General features: G+C 59.4%; 2 protein-coding genes across 2 annotated transcripts in view; both read left to right on the forward strand.

Moving 5' to 3' along the window:
• CFAP65 (cilia and flagella associated protein 65) overlaps positions 1–6,617 on the forward strand; it is a 34,391-nt gene extending 27,774 nt beyond the window's left edge. The window contains exons 27-33 of the mRNA XM_030018041.2: positions 579–716; positions 1,209–1,274; positions 2,963–3,177; positions 3,560–3,709; positions 4,252–4,536; positions 5,211–5,348; positions 6,038–6,617. Coding sequence (XP_029873901.1) covers positions 579–716; positions 1,209–1,274; positions 2,963–3,177; positions 3,560–3,709; positions 4,252–4,536; positions 5,211–5,348; positions 6,038–6,074 — 1,029 coding nt within the window. The 3' untranslated portion in view covers positions 6,075–6,617. The remainder of the gene's footprint in view (positions 1–578; positions 717–1,208; positions 1,275–2,962; positions 3,178–3,559; positions 3,710–4,251; positions 4,537–5,210; positions 5,349–6,037) is intronic.
• A 15,578-nt stretch (positions 6,618–22,195) lies between these two features.
• CRYBA2 (crystallin beta A2) lies at positions 22,196–25,338 on the forward strand. Its single transcript, XM_030018048.1, has 5 exons — positions 22,196–22,268; positions 22,857–23,033; positions 23,458–23,599; positions 24,648–24,790; positions 25,101–25,338. The coding sequence occupies exons 2-5, from the start codon at positions 22,873–22,875 to the stop codon at positions 25,246–25,248; spliced, it is 594 nt and encodes a 197-aa protein (XP_029873908.1). The 5' UTR covers positions 22,196–22,268; positions 22,857–22,872; the 3' UTR covers positions 25,249–25,338.
• Positions 25,339–25,520: the final 182 nt, after the last annotated feature.

Below are 25,520 nucleotides of genomic sequence, written 5' to 3' on the forward strand. Positions count from 1 at the left end.
CCTCAGCATGTCACTGCAGTCCCCAAATGGGTGGCCCCAGCAGGCAGCTGCCTGCTGCTTCCAGCTGAAGTAATCCTTCTTTGCTCCGCAACGCTGGCCAGCACTTCTCATTACTGATGATACTTAGCTTCATCTTTCCTGATGCTTTAAGTATCTCTCTGTCTGTGTGACTCACTAGATGAGGTGTAACTATGCAAAACACAGCTTTGTGAGTTGAACCCAGCTACTAGGAGTCACAGTTTGAATGGCAGTGGCTGTCAGTGGATGTCAGAGACTTAAATATCTGTAAAAAGGAAATCTTGCTTCTTTAATATTAGTGGGGGCACAGACTTGCAGTAGTGTCCCTCCGGATGCTTTCCAGGTGTCCTTTGGCAAGAGATTGTCTTCTCTGTATAAGCCTTGTAATAGCACTGTTCTCTCCCCTTCCTGCCACTGGAAGATATGGAAAGGGAGTTGGGCTTCTGGCTGGGACCTCCTGGAAGGGAGGAATTGGTGGCAGGCATGGACTTGAGCCAGAGACTGTGTTATTTGCAGCTCCTTTCTAGCCCTGTTCCCTCCAATCATCGTTTGCTTCACAGGTATACATCCAGGACTCCCTGGTTCAGTATGAGAGGGACCTGCAGGAGTGGGAAAAGGAGAAGGAACGGCAGGCTGTGGAATTCACGATCACAGAGAAGGATCTTGGGACTAAGAAGAAGCCAAAGTCACCTGCAGGGGTAAGTGCTGCCAGGATTTTACACCAGCTTAGCTCAGCTAAGAAACAGCAGCCAGTGCCAACAAGAAATGTTCTTTAAGAAAATCTAGGCAAGTTGATAGGAGGACATGAGGCTCTGATCTACTCAAGATCTCATAGCTGGTCTGTGGATAGTGGAAAACGAGATCTTGGTTTCTAGCCAAGAATCACCTTACAAACTCTGAAATTGCTAATGATCATCTGAAATTTGGAAGTGCATGAGAAGCCTTAGGAAAAACAAAGCCAGTGGCTCTGGAAACCGATGGTTGGATTTTTAACCATGAATAAACACTGGAGAGAAATGCGTAACTACCAGTAAGAATGTGGCCCAAGTGAAGAATGGGAGGGTGAGATCATTGACTCTTATCACTGACAAAATCCTTAAGTCTTGTTCTGCTCCATATCTTTCCTACATGGCAATTTCTCTTCCTTCCGCCCCCCCGCCTTTTTTTTTTTTTTTTTTTTTTCTTTTCAGAGGTCATCAGATTCTGCTGAGACAGAAAATAATCCTGAATCCTCAGCTGTGCTCAGGAAATACAAGGTAAGTCAGGCCTGTCTCACCCATAGTAGAATCAAACTGACTGCTTTAGAAAAGAGGCAGATGCTGGCTATCACAGCGTGGGAGCCTGGACAGAGAGCACAGCGGGATTTGTAGCTTCAAGGCTTTGGGAGACAGACTGTTTGGAGGAGCCAGAAGAATCAGACTGTCTGGCTGTGTCCTGTGGGCAGTAACTTTCCAGCTGAGGTGAAGGGGAAGTGAAATTGGAACCAAATGTGCACCCATGACTGGAGAAAGGGGGAAAGGTTTCAAATAAGCAGAAAAGATGCACACGGGCAGGGCAGTCGGTACCTGGACTAGTTTCACATTGAGGCCACAATGGAATGTGTGTCGTGATGGAAAGCAGCAGGACCCTGGTGTGATGTGGTGCAGACTTTGTCCTCACCACTAAAAGAGCTGTGCTCTGTGCCTTAGGAGAAGCTACAGGCAGGAAGTGCCTTGATTTAAGTGTGCAGAACGCTTTAAAGGTCAATTTGCCTGGTTCATCTCTGTTTCCCCTCAAGTTTGTACAACTGTGTGCACTGCCGGAAAAGACAGGTTTTCTAGCAGTGGTGGCAAGGTGTGAGACAAGGTCCCAGTGAACGCTCTGCAGAACTGCCTGGGCCCAAAGGCAGAGCCACGCTGCATCTACAGCTGTCAGCAGGATGTGCTGTGGGAATGACAGGGCTTGTGGAGATCCAGCTAACCTGAGTGTGGAAGGGTTAAGGGGAGCCGATGTGAGACGGCCTGAGCAGATTGAGTCAGCTAGGACTCACAGGACTTGTTATTTCAGGACTGCCACCATAGTAAGGCTGTAGCAGTGCTCCTGGGACCCTGTAGAGTGCCTCTGCATTCCCTGCACTGTCCTGTGTGAAGGTGTCAGCTCTAGCTTGGACTGTCTGCCTTGTGCTGTTAGGTGTGATCAGTGATGCAGGTCGAGGCATTCACTGGGATAAACATAAGGATGGTTGGGGAAAAGTAAAAACAGTTTCATTTAGTCCTCTAGGGTTTTAGTTCCTAGTGACAATTTGGAGCCTGCAATCACCTGCTGTTTCTGTGTCAGGAGTGGTGAAGGCCTCTGGTCTCATTCCCAGAGGCTGGACAGCTATGTCTCAAAGGTCATTGAAGTCCTGTGATGCCTGAGGGCTCCTCCAGAGCTGGGTGGTGTCCTTCTGGCCCCAGCTTCTGGACTACTCCTGCCCTAAGAAACTTCACCCAAACTGACTGCTGGTAATGCAATCCCAAACTGGTCCATCTAGTGTGGCTGGAGTCAGTTTCTGGTTTCCTTCCAGGCTTGGGGGGCAACTTCTGCATGCATTCCTGCACATCTCTTCTCCCACAGCACTCCCAGTGTGCTTGGAAGAGCAGAGATGATCTCCCAGAGTTCCACAGGGATGGATCCGAGTACAACAGCCTCAAGTGCCCTGGGGAGAACCTGAAGCCCTGCTGACACTCACTCAGGGCTGGCACACTAGGCAGTGAGGAGGGAGTGGACCTGACTTCCAGCATGGTTGCTTGTGCCTGATAGTGGTACTTGCAGTGCCAAGATAATTTTGATGCTGTCTCCTGTCCAGGATCTGGTGGCTCTGGCTGCTGGGCTTTCCAGTTCTCACACCTGTGCTCACACCTACACCAGCCTACCTGTGGCCAAAGGAACAACTAAGTACCTGCCATTTCTTTCTCTCCAACAGACATTACCCCCTATTAAAAACCACCCTATGCCCAATCTGCCGGCTGGACACTTTCAGAGGAGGCTGCTGTTGGACAAAGAAGCCAGCCGGGTGTGGGTCAGACCAGAGCCTCCCAAGCCGATCCTCTTACACCTTGGTGTGACAGCCAGGTCCTACTCTGTTGAGGACTTCTTCAGCAGCTTCACTTCGGAGTTCCCCAAATACTTCTTGTCCCGGTAAGAGATCCAGCTTTTTGGATTAGCATCTTAATCTGAGCCAGGGCTGCCCATGCTGTGATATGCACTGAACTTGGAGCTATGCTCTGCTCCTCTCCAGTGCCTCAGTATTAGGCAGGAGGTGCCTTGCTTTCCCCAGCATTAGCTGATATGACCTGTTTCTCTCCCTCCCTCAAAAGGGAGATACTATCAGAGCTCGGTGCTCCTCTCTTACGACAGTGTCCCTGCTGCTGTCACAAATGCAGCAGCTCCCACTCCTCCCCTGGTTCCCTGCACCACTCCCCGCTTGCCTGCAGTGCTGCTGCTCAGTGAAGGGGATGCAGGTCTTCAGTGGTTTGGCTCCGTAGTGTTGCCACTGATGGAACAACTCCTTCTTTCCCAGCCCTTTCAGTGACTGGCCCTTGGAGAGCAAGTTTGTGGATGGGAGCAGGGACAGAGACAGGATGGACGTGGACCCCAAATGGCTGTCTCTGGCTGCTGCTTCCAAACAGGAGTTGCAGATAGTGACTGACATACTCACAGGTGTCATCAGGTACGTGTCCCTTCACCCTCACCCGGTTTGGGGCCCCTGTCCTCCAGGGGAGTGCGTGCAGCATGGCCAGTCCTCTGCTAGTCCTGGAGGGGTCTGTGTGCTCCTGCTGCACCAGAACAGGGGATCCAGCCTGCCAAAGACTGCCCTGGGGACTACAAGCTCAGGACTCTTGGTGTGACAGCCAAAGGCAGGGTCTTGCTCCCTAGCTAGGGGCTGGGCCCATCTCTGCATAGTGAACAGTGTCACTGCCCAGGAACCAGGCCACTCTGCCAGCAATGATCTTGGGAACAGGCTGCATTGGGATTCACCTATTTTGTCTGTCAGCTGCAGAAATGTAGAGAACCAGTGCTGCGGAGGCAAAAGTAGTTTCCTTAGCTCAAGCCATCTTGCTGCCTCCCTTAGGCCCAGAACGCAAGAAGGGAGAGACTAGACATTGACATCAGTCAAGGTTTTCCTCTGATTTGTACTGTCTTGCAATGATCCTCTGGGGTCATACAGATAGCTGATTTGCTGGGACTCATCCCTTATTTTCCTCCTCCTAGAGGCCTCTTGGAGAACACCCAGTTCCATGATGCAGTGAGAAGAAGCCTAGATGAGCCCATTCCATATTTCTCCCAGTTCCGATGTGCAGAATCAGCAGAGCTCCAGGACAGAAGACAGTGCTCCATGGTCCCTTCCAGGGTCTATGCTTCACCAGATCTTTACCCTGAGAAGGATGGAGAGAGGAAAGAAATAAGGCAGGAAACCTCTCCCAACAATGATTTGCTGGAATCTTGGGAGATTTTTCACCACGAGCAGTTGAGGAAGCAGAAGGAGATGATGAGCAGGTGAGGAAGAGCTCACACATGAAAGACAAGAGCTGCACAGGCAGGAGAGCCATGGCAGCACACTGCCTGGCCAGAAACCCATTTATTCTTCAGCCCTGTAGCATTTCTGCTGGGGTATTCTGTGTGCTCTGGGTGGAAATCGATGCTAGCCCACCAGCCACCTTCTCGCAAGTGTGGTTTGTGAAGAGTGCAGGTGTGCTGTGTCTTGGGGTTGAGCCATGGGCAGTGCCAGGATGCTGGTAGTGAGTGGTCTGCTTTAGACTTGGACAGTCCTGGCCTTATTAGGCATTAGTGTGCAGTGTGTGCTTACCTTACCTTTTATTGTCACTGCAGTATTTCATCACCTTATATTTGCTGTGGCTACTCCCTTGTACACTGCTACAGGCCACAAGAGTATGCACAAATACTAACTACGGCACAGCTTGGAGGGAGAAAACAGTAAAACCACAGTCACCCAGCTCTCTCTGAGGTCAGGGCCTGATGCCAGCTGGTGGCAGTTCTGGGAGAAGGGTCAGCACCTCATTGCTCAAGTCTTTGGTTCATTGGCCTCAGTGTGTAGGAAACAGCATGTGCTCCACTGCTGTGCCTGATGTGTCCTGAGAGGAGTCACAGCAAGCAGCCTGCCTTATCTGCTTTCTGATAGCTGTCCTCTGCCTGTACTTTTGCCCCTCCAGGCAGCCGGCCCTTGGGAACCTGGTGGAGCTGGTGCTGGAAAACACACTTCAGAACATCCTGATCGAAGCCAGCAGAGGGGAGGTGGTGCTGACAGCCCGGCCCAGGATCATTGCTCTACCCCCCAGCCCTTCTCGAAGGTAGCAGAGTGTATCTGTGCTGTGGTGGGGGACAGGACCTGTCCTTAATATGTGAGGCTGAAGCACAGCCCATTTTCTAGACCATGTGGATTAGCTGGATCGCTGCCTATCAATACCAAGGCTGCCTGTGCAAAAGGGGGAAGCCTCTCCCAAAGCCTCTGCCCTTTCTTGGCTTGTCCTGAGCCACAGACCAGAGGTGGTAATGCTACAGCCCTTCTGTGAGCCTGAGACCATCATGCAGCTCTGGGGCATGGCCCTGTGAGTGAACAGCTGGCAGAAAGGGCTGGCTTGAGGCACTGCAGAGCCCAGCACAAGGAGGGTCTCTTGGGAAACATGGTCAAGGTGCAGGCAGCACAGCTTCTGACAGCAGAAAGGGGCAAAGCTGTCATAGTCCAAGATGGGTTGGGATCTAGTTAGGTTGAGGGAATGGCCACTGGTGGGGAGGCAGATTTGGGGCTGAGGGCAAAGCATGAGGATTTGCCCTAGTTTAGGGAGAAGCGCAGGGAGATGGGATTGAGGGAGGATGGGAGAGGGTTGTTGGATGGAGATGTCATCTCCACAGCTGCAGGAGTCTTGTCTAGATAGATGATGGGTGTTCCCCGTGATCCCTCAGGGAGGGCTGATTGCCTGGGGGGACATGGCAGCAGGCTGCACTCTCCCCACCCCAAAACCAATCTCTTCTTCTTCAGAATCACCAATCCAGCACCCCCACCCTCAAGAGCATAGCTGCTGGGCACTGTGCTGCTTGAGCTCTTCAAGCACATCAACTCTCTCCACTCTTCATCGCATCCCTGTGATGTCCAGAGCAACTCTGATCCTCCCACACCATGACCTGAGCTCAGCATGCTCGCTGCCTCTGAGGAGGTATGTCCTGATTATGTCCTCAGCTCCAATTTGAATCCTCTGGCAACTCCACAGCAGAATTCGTGAGATCTCTCCTCGCTGTGGCTGGCCACATCATCAGAGAACCACCTCCCTGTGCTGCAAGGAGCACATGGACAACCTTTGTGACTGTTCCCACTGCCCCCAGCCTATACCAGCTGGGAAAGCAGTGGAATCTTCTTTGAAATGTAGCTGAGGAAGGACTGACAGCTGGGCATTGATGTGCTGAGCCCTTGCCAACATCAGTAGGACGCAGGTGCTGAATCCTCCTCCCCTCCTTGGTCCAGTGGCTGCTGCAGGTCCCACATACAGCGACCCAGCCAGAGTGAGTGGCTGCAGCACCATCTAGCACACTCGGCAGCCCAATAAAGGCAACTTGGCCTCTGGGCACACAGGCACCGGCGTGTAACACGTGTAATCTGTGCATCTGGGTTTGGGAACGCCCTGGAGGAGCTCTCCCCTTTCCAAACTGCAAGGCTGTCACTCGGGGAAGGGGATGCCTTTGAGCCTTGGTCTGGCATAGGGGTCCGGCAGGCTGCGGGAGGGTGTCACTGTGAAGGAGCGGGGTTTGTCACAGCCGGGAGGTGGCAGTCTTAGTTGTGAGAAATCCCAGGTGCCAGCGCGGAGCTGCAGCTGGTGCTGGGTGCCGGCTGCCTGCTCCCCGGCAGAGGCTGCAGGCCGGCCGCGCCAGGCGACGGGACTGGGCTTGCAGCATCTCCCCTTTCCTGCAGCCCTGCTACAGGCTCTGCTAGGCCGGGCTCACCCAGCCACCCTGCTCTGGTGGGGATGCAGCTGGTGTCCCCCTCCAAGCCCTCCTGTGTTCCCAGTGCCAGCACCCAGCCAAGACTGGAGCTGCACCTTCTTCCCTTGCAGCCCAAGAGAAGACCATGCGTGAGAAGCCGTGAAGGGCTTTCACCCTGCTTGGCAGAGGGCAGATGCCTGCTGTGCCTGGGGGTGCTGCAGTTCACCCAGCACCACCCCGGCGCTCCGCTCTGTGCAGGAGCCCTGCGTGCGTAACCATTACTAAGCCCCAGGGCCAAGCTGTTCCTGTTGTCAGAGATAGAGCAAAGGCACTGCCAGTTCCCGAGCTCAGCCTGGGTGCCTGGGGCCTTCACGTGGGTCCCGGATCCTTCTCATGAGAAGCACAGACCCTCTCCTCCCTCTCCAACACCCCGGGTGCCAGGTCTCCTATGTCACAGCAGCTTTTCTGTCTTCCTCTGGGCTGGGGCTGGTGCTGAACAGGCGATGGAGTACCACCTCCATCCTCCCCAGCTCAAGGCAGCAGCAGGACTTGGCTGTTCAGTCCAGTTGGGGTTACTCTGCCTGGTCCGGGCTCCTCACTAGGACTTGCTCGCTACAGGTGCTCTGTAGTCCTGTGACACACTTCCCAAATGGGTAACACAGGCAGGAGCAGGAGCCTGGCCATTGTCCTAATGCAGGTTGAATCCAGCTGCCTGCAGGAGCCCAAGGGCAGCCTGGAGCAGTGGAGACAGGGTCAGTGAGTTTGTCCGTCCTCAGACCTGTTGTGTGATCTGATGCTCTGTGGACTGCGTCACCGTTAACTGCCTTGTGGGACAGGTGGGTCAACATGGGAAATGCTGTGTGTTCATCTGGTGTAACACCCAAGAGCAAATGGATGGATGGAGCCTGAGTGCAGACACATGTGCAGGGCATGATTTTTTTTTGTCATTAAAGCTCCTATCCTGCCCACTCTCCCACGCTGAACACAGCCTGGACCTGAAGGAAACTGAACTCACTGTACTTGTGTGTTGGAGCACTATCAGAAGTAAATTCACTTCTCTGATTAGCATCTTAGTAGGAGAGAGCCCTGAGACAGTGCCTTCAGCAGTGGGTGAGTCAGAGAACAAGAGGTTTGAGAGCTACCTACACATCTGGGAGAGAAATCGTTCTCCCTCGGCTCTTTGCAGGGGGTGTGAGATGATGGTGTGTCACCTTTATTCTAGGTCTTTTCTGGTGCCTGTCAACCAGAACCACTCAGCATGCACTAAGCAAAGCCATTAGCAGCTGTCACACTTTTCTTCTTTTATCCTCATCCTAAGTTAAAAATATACCAGGCACAGCCCCTTTCCCAGGTTGGGGAAATTCCTGCTTCCTCTTGTCAAGTCGGGAACTAGACCCTAGCCCTGGTTTTGGAAAACACTTCCATGCGTGACCAAGCCACACGGCTGTCCCTTTGGCACTGCTCAGGGTGAGGTCTGCTTAGTGGGGAGCCCGCAGCAATGCACTCACCTAGGGGCTTCAGTGCTTCCCTGCTGCTCCTCCCCACACTTGGATCTTGTGGGCAGTGATGAGATGAAGGGTGGGTAGAGATGTGCAGCACCGGTGGGGAGGACTTGTCCCTTAGCAAGAGGCTTTGTTGCTACCCACTGCCGAGGGTGAAGGCAATGAACCATGGGACTACAGCAGAGCCAGACCCCCAGCCCAGCTCCCAGAAGAGAGGAGAAGCCCTGACTCTGCTAACCACATTTAGGTCTCAGGTGGGAGGAAGTCTGAGCTTGTGGTACTGACTTCCAGGGCTGGATTTGACCCCTGCCCCAACACCAGCCATGTTTTCTCATGCACATCTCTCTAATAGAGGTATTGTAGATACAGGTCTTGCTCCTTCCCATGGGTGTTCGGGCGGTGAAGTGGGCTGATGTTCCCATGGGCCTGGGGTTGGTGGTCAGGCCAGGCAGCCATATGGCCAGAGTGAGGATGGCTGAGTGTGAGCTTGCAAGCTAATGGGGCTCCCCTCCTCCTTGTGCTAGTTATCAGGAGTGCTCAGTCATCAGGCAGTTAATGCAACACACAACAGGCCTTTTCTTCTTAACTGTTAGTCCTGGCTCCTAGGGAGGGGTGAAATGGCCTTGGGGCAGGTGGGCAACAGAAGCTATCCTGAATCCCATTAAAACATTTAACACCTGCTGAATCATGCCATTGTCTGGAAAATAAAGGGAAGGGAACAAAGCTGCTCTTGGTCTTGCCTGCCAGGGTATCTGCAAGGCTCTGCTGTCCCATTGCAGCTCAGGAGCCTGAATCCCCTGTGAAGACCCACTTGGCATGGCTCTGTGTCCATGTGGGGAAAATGGCAGTGTTAAGGGACAGTCCCCTGGATGCCTTGTTGCAGGTGTGCACAGCCCCTGGTTGGGATCAAGCCCCTTCTCCCCCTGTACTGAGTATTAGGTAGGAACCTGGAACGGTCCTGCCCCGACTAGCCTGCAGTGTCTGCACAGGCAGGGCAAAGTCAGGAGAGCAAAAACATGAAGGTGATCCTCCCAAAACCCTTGGCAGAGCTGGGCAGAGACCCTTCGCCCCTGGCTTCCCATGTTGGAGATGATAGTGGGCTTGCTGGCTCAGCTGTGTTGCTTTAGTGTTTGGGAACAAGGACTTCTTAGTCCATGCTCAGGTCAGGCCAGGGCACAATGGTGGCTCCTGATGGACATGAGAAGCGCTCTGATGTGAGCTAGTCAGTCCTCATGGGACAGTGAGGCAGCACAAACCCTCTGCTGCTGCAAGAGGAGGCTGAACCTGCCCGTGCTGGGGCCAGCCTCACTGAGTGCATGAGCCGGGGCTTCGTCCCAGCGCTGCCTGCCTGCCAGAGAAGAGCACATGCTGGTAGATGCTGCTCTGGAGATGCCAGGGCAGGTGGAAGACATTCCCTGGGATAGCTCTCTGGTGCAGGACACTGCAAGCTCAAGGGACCTGCTTTTCTCCCATTTTCCATAGGGCAGCCCTGCAAGGGCAGTCTTTGCTCTTATTTTGTGCATGTTGGGGCCCTGCCCTTGCAGAAGAGAGGTTGGAGTGAGAGAGCATTTCTGACACAGCACATAGGCTTGGAGATGTCCGCTGGAACTACAGCAGCACTGGTGGGGTGTTTGGGGTTTTTCTGGCTTCTCTGGAAAGGAGGGAGCAGCTAGGCAGCCTATACCAGGAGCTGCTGCTCTGCTCTGCCGGTGCATGGCCCAGCAGGGAGAGGCGAGAGTCCTGCCCAGCACGTTTTCCATGCTGGGAAAGAGGTGGGCAAGCTCGAGAATCAGGGCCTGTGTAGCGCCAAAAGGAGAGGGAACATCACATTTCCTCTTAGCACCACAACCCAGGGCAGGGGTGGCTCTCCATTTCCTTTGCTGGCAAAACTACTGGAAAAGAGGATCAGGACGACCGAGGCCAGCAGGTTGGCATCACTCCAACTCATTCCCGTGCCAGGGTCTGCTGGGCTGGGAGCCTGCAGGACCCCAGCCCCAGAGACAGCAGCAGGCAGGAGGGATGGAGCCTGTCTTCCAAACTCCTGACTCTGAGAGGGACAAGCCTCCAAGGAAGAAGAGTTGGGTGGCAGTGGCCAATAAGGATCTGCAACTCTCCACTTACATTTGGGAAGCCGCTACAAGCACACACCAGCTCTGGAAAGGACAATGGTGGCAGTTTCTAAAGCACACCCAAGACCAGGATACCTACAGGTGTCCTCTGTAGGGGTTAAAGCAGTGTTACCCCCTTCCCCACCCGCAAACACACCTATCTACACAAACAAACACGCCAGTGCACTTGCACAAAGGAGATTCTCCTGCCACCGCAGCTGCACTTCATGCTCTGTTATCCAGGGAGCTGCGGGTGCCAGAGGAACCCAGAGAGATAGCCCGGCTCCTGCTGGCTCCAGCTGAGATCAGCTGAGGGCTATCAGGGCTGAGTAGTGTGGCTGGGTCCTACAGGAGTGCGTTTAAACTTCTCATGGGCTCTGCACACTGCCCCCAGAGCCGGTATGGGGGTGTCTGCACCGGTTACCCTGCTAGGGAGTGACACAGCCGGGATGCGGGAGAGCGGTGTGACTTTGGGATGCAGTGACCCCACGGGGAGGCATGTGCACATGGAGTGAAACACATCCTGTTCTTGTGGCTGTGTTAGGAGAGCTGGCTCCTGGCCCATGCGGCTGTGCTGGAAACGCTCCCAAAGAGAGCGAGCAGAGGTGGTTTTGTTGAGCTCTGCTTTGCTGCCCGGCTCAGAGGTCTGTGGGCTCCTGTCAATGAAGCGTGCATCGTCCTGATGTGCCCAAGGGGTCTTCCGCATGAGTGGGGGGGTTGGGGTGAGGGCAACGGGGGACCTTGCCATCACCAGCACTCAGTGTCAGGCTGCTTAGGATAGGCAGTAGCTTTGCTTTCCAGCCCTGGGACCTTTCCGCTCCCTCACCTTTCAGCAGCCCAAAGCGCCGCAAGCAAGCAGCCCCCACCCCAGAGCTGCCCAGGTAGGGTACCCCCACACCTGCCTCCCCCCTCACCCCCGGCTGCAAAGTGAGCCAGGCAGGTGGGTGGAAAAGTGACAGCTGGTGTTGTTCCAGTGCAGGTTAATGAATGTCTCCTCCTCCCCCCCCCCCCCCCCCCACCGCCCGCCCCAGCACCGGGGCTCCTGGCTCCTATCAGCCCATCAGGCTCCCATTAACAAAGGCAGCCCTGGAGAGTTTGCATAGAGACCTGCTCTGCCTCTAATCTAGGTGGGCTAATCGCCTCCCTTGCCCAGCCTGCCTTCCCTGGGTCAATATTTGCTCTGAGCAAACACAGAGCCGTGACAGGTGTGCTGGGGAGAAGGCTCGCCGCCGCCAGCCCAGCCCTCTCGCCTGTCTCTGCTCAGTCACATCTCTCCGGCCCCCCGATCACCGGCCAGCCAGCGCTATTTTTATCAGGGCTATAAAAGCCCCATCCAGCCGGCGTCACCCTCATTTTCTGCTCGTGAGCCGGCGGGGGAAGGCGAAGCCGCTCACCTGCCAGCTGCCAGCGTGTCACCGGAGCCAGGTGAGGTGCTGTAGCCCGGCACACCTGGGCCGGGGTCCTGCCCGCCCGGCCGGGAGCAGGGTGCTGGGCATGGAGGACATCCTGGGGGCTCCACTGGGACAAGGACTGGGAGCCTGCTGGCACCCCCGACCTCCCGGGAGGGAAGGGGATGGACTAGGGGGACACCGTCCCAGCTGTCCCCTTCCCTGAACTTTTCTCTCCTCTCTCACCTGTATTTTCCAATCCTTTCTGTTCCCCTCCCCCTCCTCCATTTACTTTCTTCCTTCCTTCCTTCCCTGTTTTCCCACCCTTCCTCCCCACCCTGCCGTGCCAGTTTAACCCGCCCCTGGTCTGTTTGGCTTTCCCAGGCAGCAGGTGTCAAGCATCCACCTTCCGGACTTTACCCCCAGAGGAGCTGGTTTGAAGCAGCGGGCGCAGCAAGGACAACGGCTCCCAGCCTGGAGGGACCCAGCTCAGGAGGAAAGATGGGGAAGGGGCTGCCGACAGTCCGCGGCAGAGCACCCCTCCAGCCCATGCCGTCCGAGCCCGGAGCGACTCTGCACTTGCCTGGCGTCGAGCCCCACGTGCAAGACCTGACCTGAACGTTTTGTTCGTTCGGCTCGCGTTAGGCAGGTCCAGCCCATCTGCAAGCGCGCGGCCGGTGCACACACGCGCCACACCACCCGCACACCGCTGCAGCGTGTCCCGTGCACCTGTGACCCGCAGCCCACGTAGGGAGCGCACGCTTGCTTGCAACTCACACGGGACATGCAAGCTGGTTTGCAGCACGCGTGCCAGGACGAACGTACAGCCTGTGTGTGGAGCACACAAGGGACATGCACAACATGCAGTCTTCACCCAAATAAGTGCATGCAGCATATGACCTCTGCGCGGCACACGCACGAAGCGATGGACGGGCGGTGCACACAGACGATGCAATCCACACCCAGCATGCACAAACACCACGGGACCTGCACATGCGTGGGACATGGGACCCACGTGGCATTGGTACACATGGCGTTTCCAACACAGCTTTGCAGGCTGTGATGTGCAGGACCCATGTCCGTGTGCCCATGGCATGATTGGCACGTGTAACATGCTAGGCACACGCATCCCACCTGCACAGCTGATCGCTGCCTGCAGCAGCCTGCTGGGGAAGGGCAGCCTGGCCCTTGCACCCTGGCAGCGCTGCAGAGCCGTGGCAGGCACGGGGAGCCCTGGCAGCGCTGCCCTGCCCTGGCACAGCGCTGGCCCAGGGTGGAGCTCACCGGGCTCTGCCAAATGCCCAGGTAGGTCTCAACGGCCTGCTGGCACCAAGGGAGCTGTAGCTGCTGACGCAGTGCAGGCGGTGAGGAGGGAGGGCAGGAGCAGGCAGGGGGGAGCAAGGCAGAGGATGGGGGGATGTCGCATCCTTTCCCGCACACCTCTGCCCAGGTTCTCTCCCAGGAGCTGCCACTTCCCAGCCCTTCCACGGTCCGCCTGCCTGTGCACTGGGCTGCCCAGGGCAGGTGTTGCCTGCTGCTCAGCCTCACCCTGCGGGCCAGGTACCAGCTCTTGCTGGTGGCAATCCCTCTGCCTATGCTTGCCGTGGAAGGGTACGGCAGGGGGGACCTGACAAGCCGGGAGGTGTTTTCCAGGACAGCCCTGCCCACTGCCTGCCCCACTCTGAAAGCATGGTGCAGCGCTTAACCTGGACTCCTGTCCCATCCCGTGTCCTGTCCTCGTCCCCCTGCAGCCAGCACAGAGACATTCAGAGCCCGGGGCTGCTCCTAGCACCATGGAGACAGCAGGGAGTCCTGGAGAGCTAAGAGATGGGACAGCAATGGACTTGCTTTCCTCCCACCCCAGGCTGTTGTCTTGGGGGGACGGGCAAAATGCCCCACACCACCCTGCCTGGCCACATCTGCAATTTCTCTGACATCCCCAAGCGCGCTCCTGCCTGCCCTAGGGATGCCGCTCCCCGGCAGGCACAGCCGCATCTCTTGCAGCACAGGATCCAGCTCCAGCTCTGCCATGCTCAGGGATACTCTGAGTTTACAGGTGGGTCCTGAGCCCTCCCTGCAGCCTCCCTGCAAACACTGCGAAGGCTGAGCCCAGCCCTGCAGTATGGATGGAGGAGAGGCTGGAGGTGAAGAAGCCCAAGAGTGCGCCAAGGGACAGGATGATTCCTGCTGCTTTCCCTTGTCTCCATCTGATCCATGCACAGGACAAGGCTCAGCATCCCCTGCCCTGGAGCAGGAGAGCCCTGTTCCCTACCTGGAGTGCCCCTGCAAGGGATGGAGATAAGGCACCTCCTGGGCTCCCTGCCTGACCAGATGCTTGGAAAGTTTCCAGCAGGTGGTGTGGGAAAGCACCAAAATCAAAGAGCATCTCCAGGGGTGCTGAGCTTCCCACATCTCTCCAGAGCCTAGTGCCCGTCCTAGCCTGGGAACAGCCACCACACGGTGTGGTGACTGGCCATCACATTGGCCGCAGGCCCCTTTGGGCCACGTCTCTGGGCTCTGTCTCCTGCCACCAAGTCTGGCAAAGTTGAAAAGCTCAGAAAGCACAACACATCCCCCAATATGCAGAGCCCCCTGCAGCTGCCCCACTCAGGCTGGGATCAAACAGAGCATGATTAATAACTCTGAGCAAAGCCAGACCCTGCTGCCCGTGCTGCTCCAGCTGCCGCACGTGCATCCCCGTGGGGGCAGAGCCCGGCGGAGATGGTATCTGGCAGAGCAGGGCTGCGGAGGTACTGCCTGGCTGCCTCCCTCTCCCTCGGTGGCTCCACGCACCGCTGGGCTGCCTTGTGCCCTAGCACAACCTGGCACCCCGTGGGACCCATGTTGCACCCTGTAGATAGCCCAGATGCTCCAGAAAAGCATTTTTTTTTTACTTTTCAGGGTATCCGGGCAGCAGCCAGGGAGCCAGACCCTGCACTGGCACCAGCAGCAGGTCTGTGAGCAGGGCAGCACGTGTGTCCCAGCAGGAGAAGGGGTCAGCCGCAAGCAGCAACACTAGCAGTTGCCCCCCCCGCCGTCTTCCCAGCCTGCTTTCGCTGTCCCAGCTCTGCCAGCTCAGTGGCACTGGGAAGCCGTGACACCCTTCAAAGCTGGGGGTGGCCCCAGGAAGCCACATTGCCCTACGGGCTGTGTTGGCCGGGGAATGGCCCTCTGGCAGGGTTAGCACCCAAGGGTGAGCTGATCCCCAAGCTGGGCAGAGCCAGTGGCTTTAAACACCCACATCTCCCACGTCAGAACCAGCACCAGTGCCAAGGGCTGTGCCGGGCTGGCAGGCTGCTGCCTGCGCTGTGCTGTGCTGTCCTCCCACCCGCCAGGGCCTGCGTGGCCATCTGCATGGCTTTGAGGACCTGGGGACCTGGGCTGGGGATTTGCATGGTGCAGCTCTGCACGGGGAGGCTTTGCATGGGGAGGGCAGGGTGCAGGAGGAGCGCCGGGCAGGCAAGAGTGTCCGGGTCTGCATTTGCATATAGGTGTAGCTGCATACAGGTGTGTGCGTGCACATATGTATGCGCGTGTATTTGCATATGTGTTTACGTGTGTGCATGGCTGTGCATGCGGGGGCGTGTGTGCCATCCCTGGGTTGGGCAGGCAGTGCAGAGCTGGTGCATCTCGCTGCTGCATTCCCTGCCCCGTGTGTGCCAGCGTGCGTGTGTGCTCCTGCTGAGCGAAACGCTCGCTGCTCCGTGTCCCGGTGTCCGTCCATCGCGTGAAGGTGTGGGTGTGAGCAGAGGTGTGCACCGTTGCTGGCTGCCTGCAGGGTGTTGCCTGCGGGCTGCGTGTCCTGCCCGGCCCGGATGGGGTGTGCCATCCCGGGGCAGGCACTGCTTTGCCGCAGGATGTGCGGAGGCAGCCGGTGGCCCTCCGCACGCCAGTGCTCTGGGGGGGTCAGCCCAGGGAGCTGCCGCTGCACACAGGGCTGTGCGGGCACCCCAGGGGCTGAGCACCAGGGTTGTGTGGGCACCCCTATACCTCAGCTGTCCCTTACGCAGCCTAGTTGCCATGGCTCTGTTGTGCCTGGAGGAGATGCCCAGGCTGAGCAGAGGCTCCCTGCCCCTGAAGGTCGCTCTGTCCCAGCACTGCTGCGGGTACCCAGCCAGCTTGCACAAGGAGACTGAGACTGCTTGCGTCTCTGGGGCTGGGCTAATGTTGGAGCAGCAGGGTGGTGCTGAGCAGCCCCTGGTTGTCTCCAGCCCATCAGCCTGCTCCTGGCCGAGGCAAGGACCGGGGCAGGGAGCATAAGGGACTGGCTCTGTGCTGGGGTCCTGTACTCCCTCTGCCAGGCTTCAGATACCATCCCCAGGCAACAGGTCCATCCCATACATTCCCCCCCAACTCGGGGGCTGAGGCAGCCTTCAGCCCAGCTGGCTCTGGAGCAAGCTTATTATTGCTATTTGCTGGGCAGGGTGGAGGGGAGAGGTGGGTCCCAGACATAGAGCTGCATCCTGCCATGGTGAAACAACAAGCAGCTCTGCCCACCCCAGCCTGTTCTTGGCCGTGGGGAGCATTGGGCACAGGCTGGGTACAGCCTGGCATCATTCCACCTGCACCCACAGGCCATTGGGGTGAGGGGATGGGGTTTTCCATTGCCCCAGGAAAGGGCTCTGAACTCCCATGAGTGAAGGGGGTAAGGGGGGGCCCTGATGAAGGACTCACGGTGCTAGGGGAAGAAACCCAGAGCTTGGACTATTCCTGCGTCTCAGAGTGCATCAGCCCCATCCTCCCACGGGGCCTCTGGGGAAGGGGTGAGTGATGGGGGTCCCCTCTCCCGGGCCAGCTGGTGGCCCCAGGAAGTGCGTGGGCAGCCTGCCCAGGGGATGGACATTGAGCAGGGTGCCAGGGCCGCTGCTTCTGGCCCAGCTGGTGCCGTCTTTGGGAGCCCCGAGGCAGGATGTTCTGTTCTTGCCTCAGCGCCTGGCTCGGCCCCCGCCTGCGCTGCCTCTGCAGAGCTGCTGGAGGAGGGGAGCCACCACTGTCAGGCTTTCTGTCTGCCTCCTGGACGAGGATGACCCTGGCTCAGGGTGCCTCGCGCTACAGATGTTGCCGACAGAGGAGTGGAGGAGCAGCGGGGTGGAGTGGGACCTTGGCCTTGCACTGGCTTAGCTGGCATCCCCTATCTGCGGGGCTGAGGGAGCTGGGGAGGGGAGGTCCAAGGACATCCCCCCCAACCCTGTCCTTGCACCCTGCACCCCCATGGCAACACCCCAGGTGCTATAGGCAAAGCTGGGACCTGGGAAACTGTGCTCACCCCGTGGTGCCCCTCCAAATATGGTACGATGTACTGAAGGAGATGCACCTGCAACTGCATCCAGGATGGGCTGGGTGCAGGGTTGGACATGGTTCTCCTGTCTCCGTCACCACTCCCCTGGGACTGGTCTGCACTGGGCACCAGCACGTTTCTCCAGGACACCGTAGCTCTGGGGTGCCCTGGGGGTGCCAGCCTGAGGTCATCTGGGGTAACAGGCAGGTGGTCACAGTGGCTGGCACCAGCGGGCTCCATTTTGGGTCGGGATCTGGACCCAAGGACCAGATACCAGCTCCTCTGCCCCAGTGCCTGGCGTCCCCATCTCGGTAGGGTATGATGGATGGGGGGACACACCTGAGGCTGCAAGGGACCTGTCACCCTCGGACCCCTTTTGGAGCAACCCAGCTGGGTTTTGTCCCGCTCTCAGTCCCATACAGGGGCTGGGCCAGCCTGGGGATGCAGCAGTTGCCACCTGCTCACACCCAGGCTGTAATCCACAGGCAGGAGGTGAGCAGCTGGTGGAGCCTCCCTGACCTTCAGGTGGGATTAGTCCCCATGGGAACAGTGGGGAGCAGGCAGGTGAAGCCACAGCTCCCCCGGCAGCTCCTGGGGACTGAGCAAGCCTGGCAGAGCCGGGGGACCGAGCACACCCCCACACCGAGGGCAGACTGCAGCCAGGGCCAGGTAGAGGCCACGCAGGGCAGGTCCCAGATGGGTGGCAGGGGGTGAGCATGTGTCCCTGGGAGTGTCCTTGTCTTGGTGGGTATTTGTGGGTGCATCTCCGGAGTTGTGGGTGCCACAGGGCAGAGTGGGCACCGACAGTGCCACAGGGAAGGGGTGAGCAGCGTGCCCGGGGGTGGCCAGAGTGCTGGTGGGGACAGCGGGTGGGCAGGTCTGGAGAGCCGGTCCCAGCAGGGGTACTGGTGGCTGGCTGAGGGCCACGGGTGCATGGGGAGAGCGGAGCCTGGGGTGAGGGGTCCTGCATGGAAGACCACCTCAGCAGGCCGTTGGCTACCCCTTGCACTGCAAGTGGCTGTGCCCTCCACCGCATCCCTGCCCTTCTCCGGCCATCGGTGATGGTTCCCAGAGACCAGTCAGTATATTGGTCCCCAGTTCCCGTCAGGGTTCCTCTCCCACTGCTTGCTCACCCTCAGGACTCATCCTGCCTTGGGTGCAGCAGGAGTTGGGGCAGGTACCCGCCAAGCTCTGCCCCAGGGGAGCCTGAGAGTGCCTGGGACTTCTCCAGCCCCTCCGGGCACAGAATGGCTGGCAACCCGTAGCGTGCGTGTGTGCCTGTGTGGGAGCTAATCCCAGCGACATCTGCCAGGCTGTTTGCGATCCCGGGAGTTTCCGGCTGCGGGGAGGGGATGGCTGGGTGCGCGGGGGACACGTGTGTGCGGGGTGGCTGGCGTGTGCCAGAGCTCCCTGTGCAAGGAGGCTTCTGTGGCAGGTATGTGCCTGCACACCTGTGTCCTCTGTAGCCAACAAGGTCCCAGGAGGGAACAAGTGCCACTGGGGACCACAGCGAGCCCCTCAGCTCTGGGATTTGGGGACCCAGTTGGTGGAAGTGGGGGTTTTGGCTGGGATTTACCAATCCTGGTGTGGCCATGTTCAGAGCAGCACCAAAGGGGAGATGCTTGGGGAGGGAAGGGGGGGTGTCTGCATCCTTGCCCATGAGGATCATTTCCCAGGGAAATGAGGCTGTGGAGAAAGGGGAGCAAAAAGGAGCGGTGGGGCTGGGTGGGGGGAATGACACACTGCCCCTGATCTAATCAGCCAGACCCTGCAAATAAAAGCCACCTGTTTTGGCCCTGGCAGCCGGAAGCCATCCCCAGAGCAAACAGAGCACCAGGCAACTGGGAGAAAGACAAACAGGGGCCGGCACCAGCTCCATCTGCTCCTGCTCGGCCCAGCCTCTGGACCCCCAGCCCCTTGGGGTGATGGTGCAGCCCCCAGCGGGGTTGGGGGCAAGGAGAGAAGGGCTAGTGGGGCTCATGGGGGTAGCCAAGGCTCAGCCCACAGGGTCAGCCAGATGCAGGACCACACACAGCTGTGCTGGCCTGGTCAGCTAGCCCAGATACTCGTAACAGCAGTGGGAAAGACAGCAAGCTGCCATAAGCACCAGATGTGGTAACAGCATCAGGATGCCTGGAGAGCCCCTGCCTCACCTCCCTCGGGGCTGCCTTTCAGCCTGCCCAGCCCCCCAAGCCGTGCACCATCCCGGGACCAGCGCCTGCACAAGGCACATGGTATAACCCCACGGCCGGAGACCACGCGTGGCATGGTCCAGGCTTGGCACGGAGCGCTTGGGCGACCGCCTCCTCCCACTGCGCCCCGGGGCTGCCGGCCTCCCGCCCGCACTGTGCCCGGTGGCACGGAGAAACCCGATCTGTTTTGCTAGCGCAGGGAACAGGCTGAGCCGGGAGCGAAGCAGGGCCCTTATTAAATTAGCCTATGCAGGAGGCCCTGGGCGAGCGCTAACCAGTTCCCAGAGCCAATATTAGCAGCTGCCCTTGAGCAGAGTCGCTGCCTGCCCCCGCACCAGCCTCCCCCTGTCCGTGTTCCCCGCCGGGCAGGTGTGGCTGGGGGCTGGCAGGTGACCCAGCCACGGGGATGCTGGCTGGTGACAGGGAGTGCCCAGTGGTGCTGGGAGATGCCCCAGGGAGGCCAGGCTGCTTCAGCATCCTGGGGTGCAGTGGGGAAGGGCCCTCGGTACAGCCCCTCGTGGGTGACCCCCCTGATCCACCGTCCCTGGACGTGGTTGTGGCTCCAATGTGGATGCCCCGACTGCCAACAGGGAGTGAGGCATATCCCAGCGTGTGGGACACACTGAGAAGCAAGGAAGGGGCACAGCCTGCATCTGGGGGTGGGTTTCTCCCCGTGCCCCTCCCCACAATGCTTTTATCCAAAGGGCTGTATGTGGGTGACTGAGCTGCCTGCATGCCCCTCATGGGACAACACCAGTGACCCATAGATCCTGTAGCACACTACGCAGTATCCCACACGCACATCCCATAATAGCTCGCAGCATCCCACATATCCTGCCGTACCCCACGCCCTGGGGCTCTGTAATACACCCCATAGTGCCCTGCACCCCATAACCCCAGACTGCCCTCACACCCTGTAGCACCCCAAACTAACCAGTGCCCCGCGCCCCTGCTCGCGCAGCCCAGGCGAGGGGCAGCAGCGGCGTGGGGGGACCCCGCAGTGCGCTAGCTCTGCATCTTGCCCCACCTTCCCCAAGGTATTGGCTTCCCTAAGGGCTGCCCAAACCTGTCCCCAAGCACTTTGAGGGATGTCCCCAGGCCACAAGGCTGCATCCCCAGGGGTCTGCTTACCCCCATGGAACCCCTTGCCTCCCCGGGGAGCATCCCCATCCTTCCCTCCACCCTCTGCTCCCCCAGGCAGCACCCGGGGGTCCCCCCCCCGCCCTGCTACGAGCACCCAGGGCGTCGCAAGCTGAGGGTCGCCTCCCCAGCGCCTGTCTCCGTCCAAGGGCCACCTATGTCCCTTAGCTGGAGCCAGCTCCAACCGCTGCCAGGCTGCACCCTCTGCTGGGACCAGCAGGCATCGGCGCAGCCCCGCACCGAGCCTCAGAGCAGGGAGGGAAGGAAATGCCGCCCGGCGTGTTGTCGTCGAGCAGTGGGGGGGGGAACGACAAGAAGAGCACCCACGAGTCCTGCCCGCAGCCCGTCCCTGCTGTCACCTCTCAGTCCCCAATTCTTGCTGAGAACGGGACAGCGATGCCAGGCGTCCTAACACCACCCCCAGCTGCCCACGCTGCACCCTCCCTCACCGGCACTGCCGGGCTCTCTTGGGATGCTGACCCCCGTGCTCAGGACCCCCAGGAGGGCTGAGGTTTTCCTGGGAAGGTTTGGGGTGCTCTCGGCCAGCCCTTGCTCAGAGGCCAGCATGGCTTCTGCCCAGCTGAAGGTAGGGAATGCCCAGCCTCACTGCAGGCTGCACAGGGATGCTGCGAGAAATGCTGCTGCCAAGAGACCCGGGATTTCACATCTTGGCAGGGCACTCTTCTTCCTTTCCGGCCTGTGCTGGCCTCATCCAGCCCAGGTCCTGGTCAGAGGCACTGAGGATGTCTGCATGGCACGGTGTGGTCCCAGGCAGGGCTGGTTGTGCTGCCTAGGTGAAGGACATGGGTCTGTCCCAAAGCTGGTCCCCTCCAGCTGTGCACGGTGTCCCCTGCCTGGGTGGGAGGTATGTGGGGAGCACAGAGAGCCCTTTGCCAGGCCAGGGGATGTGCCCAGGGCATTGCAAGTGAGGAGCATGTACCTGGGGTCCATCAGTGACTGGTCCAGAGCCAACACAGGAACCTCTGCAGGGTGTTGCACATCTCCCAGAGGACAGACAGACCAAGCCGCGACAATGCTAACATCTCCACCACCCCTCTTGCTCACCCTAACCTTCTCCCGCCCCACACGGAGCCCTGCCTGTGCAGACTGAGGCCCTGCCCTGCCAGCTCGGGACATGCAAGGCAGAGCCTGGTCAGAGGAGGGACCGCAGTGGCAGGGCCCCAGGCAGAGGGGCAGATGCAGCCCCAGGCGAGCCCTGCATCCCAGTGTGAGGACATCAGTGCCCCTCCGCTCCCAGCTGGCAAATCCCCGCTTCACCCTGGCACCTCCTTCCCACCAACCTCAATCCTGGCAAAGGCTGCGGGTGCCCTGGGAAAGGCTGGGTCCCTAATCCCCGGGCCAAGCAGGGACATTGTCCGGGGGCAGAAAGGAAAGCGGCGCGTCAGGCCCTTTGCCCATTGTGCCCTGAGCCCCTGCGCAAACACAGCCCAGCACTTTCATTGTCAGCCCTGCGAGGCACGGGGGGGCTGCTCTCGCCACACTGCCTAACTGGAATGGACAGCCGGAGTCTGGGGTGGGTGCGCACCCTGTCCCCCCCCCCATCCTCTGCCTGCTGACACAGCGCCCTGCCCGCCTGCACCATCGGCACTTCGGCGCCCGCCTATAAAGGGCGAGGGGAAAAGCCGGCACCGGCACCGCCACCTTCGCCTCTGTGCCCTGCCGACCAAGTAAGTACCAGGCTGTGAGCCTCCAAGCCCCCCCACTGCACAGGCGCTGCCACGCTCCCTTTGCTCCCCCCCACACCAAGCCCTCCCACCCAACGCACACTCTGGGGAAGGGCAAGCTGTGGGGTGCTGCGTGGCACAGCAGGGGTACCCTGTGCGGGCAGGAGGGAGGCTGGCACCCATTTTTGCAAGAGCCAGGCTGCTTTGCCCCAGGGCTGCACCCCGCACCCGTGTCTGAGTTGGGGCCGCTGCCACCCCTCTGCACCGGGTACAGTGCCACTGCACCCAGCCGACCCCAGGAGTCATCGCAGGGAGTTTGGGAGCAGAGAAAATGAGGCAGCCCTGGGTACATCACATGGAGAGTTGGGGCATCGCAAGTGCCCCTGCAACTTGGGGGTCACCGGACGGAGATCCCCTAGCGCCAAGGGAAAGGGAATGGGAAGCATCCCCTGTGACAGCCTGGGAGGGTGAGGGGACAGTGGCATAGGATATGCGAGGGCAGGACCACCGGCACCCCAGGCTCAGTGGCAGGCAGCGGGGTGGCTGGGGACTGATGGCGGGCACCCGGGGTGATGCGTGGGGCTCTGCCAGCAGCCAAGCGACCCGCATGACCAGCAGCGAAGCCATGGACACCCTGGGGCAGTACAAGATCACGGTGTGGGAGGAAGAGAGCTTCCAGGGCAAGCGCTGCGAGTTCCTCATGGAGTGCCCCAGCATCATGGAGCGCGGCTTCCGCAAGATCCGCTCCATTAAGGTGGAGTCTGGCCCGTAAGTGTCCCGCCAGCCCTGCGGCCCCTTGGCACACCCTGCTCCGGCAAACCCGCTGCTCCCAGGGGACTGTTGGGAGCTGCTGGGGAGCCAGGACACCCGGGTCCTTCCTCGGCTCCAGCACAGCCTCATCGTGAGACCTCCATCCCTGTGCTCCTTGCATGGAGCTTCAATTTCCCCGTCTGCAAAGCAGGGAAACCCTGCTGAGCCGAGGCGTGGGTCGGAGGCAACGGTGTGGCCCTGGGGAGAGGGGTTCCACTCTCAAAAGGGACATTTGCTGCTAGCAAGGACCCCGACCTCCGTGAAATACCCACACCCTGCCAGGATGTCTCCATCCCCTGCATGGGAGGGAGAAGCCAGCCCCGGGCTGAGCCTGGGGGCTGCCGCTGCGCACCCCTGAGGGCTTTCCTCCTCTCCCCTCCAGGTGGGTGGGCTTCGAGTACCCCGAGTACCAGGGGCAGCAGTTTATCCTGGAGAAGGGTGACTATCCCCGGTGGGAGGCCTGGAGCGGGAACAGTGGCTACCGGACCGAGCACCTCCTCTCGTTCCGGCCCGTCAAGTGCGCGGTGAGTTACGGGGACACCAGTGCGGTGCGCTCGGGGCAGGCAGAGCCTCCCCCCGGCAGCCCAGCACGGAGGGAAATGAGGGACAGACAGGAGGACGGGTTACGTGGGACATGGGATGGAGGGGTGAGGTGCGCTGGAGGTGCCGTGAGGTGGAGGGGTGGCTGCACGCACTGGCTCCTGCCTCCCTGCAAGGATCCTGGCATGGTCTTTAGGGCTAAAATTTAGCCTGGAAACACCATCCCAGCTCCTTCTGCTTTGGGCATTGGAGAGCCACCTCCCAGGCTGGGGTCCCCAGGCCTTGTCCCCCCACCCCAGATACCCGGGGATGGGCTGAGCAGAGAGGAGCTGGCAGGACCGCAGGGATGCTGGGGGTGCGGGGTTCATCCCCCTCCCGCCTGGGGTACCCGAGCCGTGCCCAGGCAGATGCAGCCTCTATCGCTCCATCTGCAGAGACACTGGCGCTCGCAATAGCGGCACGTCTGCGCCTCCGAGCGGGGTCTCCCCCCCCCAACTTTTAATAATCACCAGGCAGATATGCTTGGGCTTTAATAAAGGGGATGCGATAAGATCACTCCTTGCTGGCAGGACTGCTCCTCGGTGCAGATAGATGCGTGTGGGGGCTGGGCATGGGGGACAGTGCCGCATCGCTCAGTGTCCCAGCAATTAACCCCTCGGTGTCCAGCACCCAGCAAAGCCCCACGGAGTCGGGGGGACCGCTCTCAACAGCCTGCCTTGCCCTGCAACCCTCCTGAAGCCTCGGGGAGCAAAAGGATGCTGAGGGCAGGAGCCAATGTGGGTGCAGAGGATGTGGCCACTGTCACCCTCAGCGGCAGCTGTGTATGGGGACCACAGGGACATGAGAGCAGCATCCTCTGGGCAGCCTTGGGGTGTGCCAGTGAGGGGGGTGCCAGACTGAAAGACATCCCCATGCCTTGCACCAAACCTGGGCATGGTCCCAGGCCTCCCACGGTGCCTGTCCCCCTGATGCCACATCCTCTATCCCTGCACAAGCTATCCCATCCCCGATGACCCCCAGCTCTCTCCGCAGAACCACAATGACAGCAAAGTCATCCTCTACGAGGCGGAGAACTTCCAGGGGCACAAGTTTGAGCTGAGCGACGACTACCCCTCGCTGCAGGCCATGGGCTGGGGCAACAAGGAGGTGGCATCCATCAAAGTGAACGCCGGAGCGTGAGTCTTGCCAGCGGGGAGGGGTGTGTGGGGGGGGCCAAAAGCAGGGGTTCAGTGAGTGCCTCCTTTCTGCATAGTCCCAGGGATGGGGAAGGAGGACCCCAAAAAGGATGGGTGCCTGCCTGCTCTTCTTCCCTTGAAAATCCAAGCCATGGGGTGTTTTCTCTCCCTCCCCTCCCAGGGCAAGCAGAGGGATGGGATGGGATGGGATGGGATGGGATGGGATGGGATGGGATGGGATGGGATGGGATGGGATGGGATGGGATGGGGGGATTTGGCCCAGGGCTCTGAGCCAGGGGTCTGCCTGCAGGTGGGTGGCATACCAGTACCCGGGATACAGGGGCTACCAGTACGTGCTGGAGCGGGACAGACAGAACGGCGAGTTCAAGAAGTACAATGAATACAGCAGCCAGGCCCACACCAACCAGATCCAATCCATCCGCCGCGTCCAGCACTGAGCAGGGGCAGGGCCGCATGCCCCTCAGCCTCCAGGCTGCTGTGCAATAGACCTCTATCTGGTAGCAAATAAAGGCATTTGTCAAAAAAAAGGGTGCTCCTGCCTCTGCTCTGCTCCTCGGGGCGCTGCCAGGCCTGGGGGACTCCCTGTGGGGTGGGAGGCAGGGTGCCTGCCCCAGTCCTGCTTCCCCCCCAGCTGTCAGCAGTTGGATGGGGCTTCCCCTTCCCCAGGTGGTTTTGGATGTGTGGCCACCTCTACCCCGGGCTGAGCTCT

The sequence above is a fragment of the Aquila chrysaetos genome, chromosome 6 (assembly GCF_900496995.4).
Source record: "Aquila chrysaetos chrysaetos chromosome 6, bAquChr1.4, whole genome shotgun sequence".
Lineage (NCBI taxonomy): Eukaryota > Metazoa > Chordata > Aves > Accipitriformes > Accipitridae > Aquila > Aquila chrysaetos.

Coding starts and splice junctions, on each gene's coding strand:
- CRYBA2 (XM_030018048.1), top strand. CDS start 22,873: ATGACCAGCAGCGAAGCCATGGACACCCTGGGGCAGTACAAGATCACG. Junction 23,034..23,457: donor ATTAAGGTGGAGTCTGGCCC/GTAAGTGTCCCG, acceptor TCTCCCCTCCAG/GTGGGTGGGCTTCGAGTACC. Junction 23,600..24,647: donor TCCGGCCCGTCAAGTGCGCG/GTGAGTTACGGG, acceptor CTCTCTCCGCAG/AACCACAATGACAGCAAAGT.